The sequence below is a fragment of the Citrus clementina genome, unplaced genomic scaffold (assembly GCF_000493195.1).
Source record: "Citrus clementina cultivar Clemenules unplaced genomic scaffold, Citrus_clementina_v1.0 scaffold_3, whole genome shotgun sequence".
In the NCBI taxonomy this organism is placed as follows: Eukaryota; Viridiplantae; Streptophyta; class Magnoliopsida; order Sapindales; family Rutaceae; genus Citrus; species Citrus x clementina.
Window position 1 is genome coordinate 3,794,711 of NW_006262339.1, and position 5,364 is coordinate 3,800,074.

Here is a 5,364-nt window from a genome sequence, read left to right on the forward strand (position 1 = left end):
AAACACAAAATTTCAATATATTAAAATTTGTATTTTTTATTTTTTATTAGTATCCTCACTTTGTTAAAGTGAAAATACCATTACCGGAAGATGATTACACACACATATATAATTATTTATTTTCTAATGAAGGTATGCTCACCTTATTATAGTAATAATGTCACTTATATAAAAAAATAGAGATAAAAAATTATTTTTAAATTATAAAAATTTATGTTTTTTACACTTTAATAACGGATGTTGTTGAGGTTACCTTTGTTTAAAAAAGGAAACCATATATAGATATATATATATATATATAAGAACGTATAAGACCATAACGTCAAACTTCCCAAATAAAAAACACCGTGAGTAGGTGCCTGGTAATATATATATATATATATATAATTTTATGTGGTTGAGATGAATTGTGTAAGTTACATTGAATGTAACTTAGCACTTGCCTATATATATATATACACATACATACACACACATATATATGACTCATCTACTCGACCGGGTTAACTTTGATCGATAAGCATTCTTTTCCTTCTCTTTTTCTCATTTCGATACACTTAAACGGTTCCACCATTTGTCAAACCAAAGGAGGCTTAATTCGTTTGTTTCGATCTTTAAAAGCTCCACCGGTGCATTGCATTGTTAATTCTGCTGTTAGCGTAGATTAAAGTTCAAAGACAGATAAAGAGTCATAGTGATGACGGTTACTGCCAAGGCTACCATCAAAGATGGCTGCCTCATGGTCAGAGGCAACGTGGTGTTGACCGGAGTTCCTCAAAACGTCGTCGTTTCTCCTTCAAGTTTCATTGGTGCAACCTCAGCGGCACCTCCAAGCTCGCGCCATGTTTTTACGCTTGGAGTACTTCCTGAGTAAGTTCGAAAGTTTCTTCTTATTTTCCTTCGCTTATCAATTTCTTTATTCAGTTTCTGTGTGTGGGCATGCATGTTTATGATTAATCTTTGCTTTGCATGTGGAATGGATCGTGGCCACTGCAGTGGATACAGGTTCTTGTGTCTCTTCAGGTTCAAAATCTGGTGGATGATACCGAGGGTTGGAAAATCTGCAAGTGAAGTTCCAATGGAGACCCAAATGCTTCTCTTGGAAGCAAGAGAAGACTCTCCCTTGGACGCTGATGCTGCTTCAGATAACACTTTCTACATTCTTTTGTTGCCAGTCTTGGATGGACAATTCAGGGCAACTTTGCAAGGGATTCCCACTAACGACCTCCAGTTCTGCGTCGAGAGTGGTTAGTTAGTTGCCTATTCTATCAGTGTTCGATTACCATTTAATTCCAACTACATTTCAATTTTTTTTTTCTTTTTCCCTTTTAAATAATAGTTTGATTTGGATTCTTTTATTGTTTAAATCTTCAGGGGATGGCGGTGTCCAAACCTCTGAGGCATTTGAAGCAGTGTTCATTAATTCAGGGGACAATCCATTTGAGCTTATTAAAGATTCTATCAAGTATATATATGTGTACACTCTCCTGTTCAAGAATAGTTAATGTTATCCTTAGTAATTATCACAGACTGATTTCTCTTTTGTATTATTTATTTTTGTAGAATATTGGAGAAGCACAAGGGTACTTTCAGTCACATTGAAAACAAGAAGGTATAGATTCATATCCTCAAAATTTCAGGCACTTGTTTATTTGGAATTTCATTCCAATTAATGGATTTTTATGCTTCAATTGATAGATCCCTCGACATTTAGACTGGTTTGGATGGTGCACGTGGGATGCATTCTATAAACAAGTCAATCCCCAAGGAATCAAAGAAGGCCTTCACAGGTATGATAAGAAACTCCTGTTTCGTTTTTCTGTAATTTTTCTAGCAAGGTACATGATCATTCATTTATGTTCTGTTTGCTCAATAGTTTCTTGGAAGGTGGATGCTCACCCAGGTTTCTAGTCATTGATGATGGATGGCAAGAGACAATAAATGAATTTTGCAAAGATGGTGAACCACTAATCAAAGGGACACAGTAAGTGTCTTCTTGTAATTATCAAAGTTTCATTGCAGTTTGAAGAAACCGTGATTATTGATTTGTTAACCGTGCCTCTTTCTTCTTTTGTTAACATGTAGGTTTGCTATCAGATTGGTAGATATTAAAGAAAACTGTAAGTTTAACAGTTCGGGGTCTGATAATTCATGCAATGACCTCCATGAGTTCATTGATGAAATTAAAGAGAAATATGGATTAAAGTAAGATTCCAAAATAAAATCTGAAATTGTTTCTTGAGAGACTTGCAATCAGGTCTTACAGTACTTAATTTAACAATGGGGAATTTATCAATTAATGCAGATATGTCTACATGTGGCATGCTTTAGCTGGTTATTGGGGAGGAGTACTCCCGTCATCTGATATAATGAAAAAGTACAACCCAAAGCTTGCTTACCCTATTCAGTCTCCTGGAAACATTGGAAATCTTAGAGACATTGCAATGGACAGCTTGGAGAAATATGGAGTTGGAATTATTGATCCGCAGAAAATCTTTGATTTTTACAATGATCTCCATAGCTACCTTGCAAACAGTGGGGTCGATGGAGTTAAGGTAGATGTTCAGAGTTTGATGGAAACATTGGGTTCTGGGTATGGTGGACGAGTTTTGTTGACCAGACAATATCAGCAAGCACTTGAGCAATCAGTTGCTTGGAACTTTAAAGACAATAACCTGATTTGCTGCATGAGTCACAACTCGTACTCACTATACAGGTCTGTTTTCTTCTAGAAACATTAATTACAAATATGGATTTTTTTTTTTTCCCAGAGCAAGAATATGTGATAATTTTCATTTGGAGTGATTGTTTATTGTCAGTTCAATGAAGAGTGCAGTTGCAAGAGCATCTGAAGATTTCATGCCAGGAGAGCCAACATTTCAGACTTTGCATATCGCCTCTGTTGCTTTTAACAGTCTTTTACTAGGGGAGATTGTGGTGCCAGATTGGGACATGTTTCAAGTAAGACATCTTCCCTTTCTACCCGAAGGTTTTCTTTTGGATCAGTGAACCTGCTTTATTTCAAGTAGAAAAACCTTCTAAGATCTCGTGAATGATACAAAAGATTAGGCATAACTAACAAAATGATCAGTACTAAGAAACAATCTATCGCAGACTTCTATATTTGTTAGAGGTTCCAGAACTTGTCCAAGCTTAATATATTTGATATACTATTGGCAGAAAGCTTTTCAAATGGCAGTGAAATCATCTTATATCTACAAGTCACAAAATCTAAGTATATTGCTTTCTTCATTTCAGAGCAAACATGAAACTGCAGAGTTTCATGCCACAGCCAGAGCATTGGGTGGTTGTGCCGTTTATGTAAGGTGAGCCATATTGGCTGATTATTTATTTTACATGCATTTCACATTGTTGGGGGTCGGGGGGGGGGGGGGGGGATAATTGAATGCTTTATTGCTGATAACAAATGAGTTGTAAATTCTTTTGGATCTTTACATACAATCACAGTGACAAGCCAGGGGTTCATGATTTTAAAATTCTCAAAAGGCTTGTGTTGCCTGATGGGTCTGTCCTAAGAGCCAGACATGCTGGACGTCCTACTCGGGATTGTTTATTTGAAGACCCTGTCATGGATGGAAAAAGGTAAATTTCAGGATAACATCATTCTCTAACTCCAATAATTGATTCTCTGTGTTTTCACTAAAATCATGATGTACAACAATTCTTTTGCAGTCTGTTGAAGATTTGGAATTTAAATAAATTATCTGGAGTCATTGGTGTGTTTAATTGCCAAGGAGCTGGAAGTTGGCCAATGAAAGAAGACATGCACCGCAAACCAGCTTCACCTTTATCCATTTCAGGCCATGTGTGTCCCCTTGATATTGAATTTCTTGAAAGGGTGGCAGGCGAAAACTGGAATGGAGATTGTGCAGTGTATGCCTTCAATTCAGGTGAATTTCAATCTCATCTTGGCCTCAATGACTAATTAAACAGATTTTCATATTAATTGGTATATCGTTTGTTTTGTAGGAGTTCTTACTAAATTGCCAAAGAAAGGAAATCTTGAAGTGTCCTTGGCCACTCTCAAATGTGAAATATATACAATCTGTCCTATCAAGGTCAGTAAAGTAACAATGCTCTGATCTTGTTGATTCTTTTTGGTTCAAGTACACTGAAATTCACTTGAATATTGTCTGAACAGGTTCTTGGCCAGGATCTTTTATTTGCTCCAATAGGATTGCTTGATATGTACAACTCAGGAGGAGCTGTAGAATCTCTCGAATACATTATGGATCTATCCAAATACGTAATTAAAATAAAAGGCAAAGGCTGTGGACGATTTGGAGCGTACTCGAGCACTAAACCAAAGTGTTGTATGGTTGACACGAAGGAAGAGGAATTCACCTACAACTCTGAAGATGGACTATTGACAATTAAACTTCCTGGTGAATGTACATTCAGAGATATTGAATTTGTTTATTGAGATATTGAATTTGTTTTATTGTAATTAGATGATAATGAATGATTGATTCATTATGAAAGAGCAAAGGAGTCTGTCCACTGTTTCTTCATTTGTCCAATCGGGTGGGACTTGGGAAATGGGAACATTGGTGTGGCTGCTTAATGCCAGTTAAGCGGTTGATCTGTTTCCCAAATTTGATAAGGTATTAAGTGGGAAGAACATTGTCGTTTATACCAGAAAAGTGGATGCCTATTCTTTTCCAATATTGTCTGGAAGCCGGATAAGTACTTTTTAGACAGATGGGGAAGATCACTTGCATGCCAATCCCTACAGGCACGGGCGGTTTCATGGCCTTTTGCTGCGGGTCTAAGACCATGAAGGCCCCGCTGGATGCTTTTATTTCTATCTACACTTGCCACCCACTCCAGAGTTGGCAAAACATTCATCCCATCTTAGTAGCCACTTAAGGAAACACCTTCATTTTATTATGTAGTGGTATCCAAAGGAACCTCGGCTATAGAATAAAAGAAAAATGGCAATCACCAGCACACCGTGCATCAAAGATAGCCGCCTTGCAGCGCGCGGCAAGGTTGTGTTTGACTCAAGTTCCTGATAATATCAGGTTACACCAATAATCAATGGTTCAGCTTTCGTTGGAGCAAGTTCGATATTAAACACCAAAATTTGTCCAAGATTAGTTGGACAGGTTACTTTGTCTTAATTGTTACTATAAAGACGGAGTTAACCGAAGCAACTAAAAAAATCATGTAATTTATACTCAAGAATAAGGGCTCCAACGATCATTAGGTGACGTTTTAAGGTTTTCACTGCTTATTTTTGCAGGATATTAGAGCAGAAAAAATGTACTTTCCGCTGCAGAGAACAAGATGGTGCGATAACCGGAAATCTTTAATTCTTAAACGAAACTTTTTTATCAAAGT

At 36.8% G+C, this 5,364-nt stretch overlaps 1 protein-coding gene across 1 annotated transcript; it reads left to right on the plus strand.

The window, feature by feature from the left end:
* The first annotated feature begins 491 nt into the window (after positions 1-491).
* Positions 492-4,509, plus strand: LOC18047580 (probable galactinol--sucrose galactosyltransferase 2). The gene is made up of 14 exons (XM_006439908.2): positions 492-870; positions 997-1,247; positions 1,375-1,465; positions 1,564-1,612; positions 1,699-1,790; positions 1,877-1,984; positions 2,086-2,205; positions 2,306-2,716; positions 2,820-2,961; positions 3,259-3,326; positions 3,469-3,603; positions 3,694-3,911; positions 3,991-4,079; positions 4,163-4,509. Exons 1-14 carry the CDS (start codon positions 698-700, stop codon positions 4,442-4,444), a joined length of 2,229 nt encoding a protein of 742 aa, XP_006439971.1. The 5' UTR covers positions 492-697; the 3' UTR covers positions 4,445-4,509.
* The last annotated feature ends 855 nt before the right edge of the window (positions 4,510-5,364 follow it).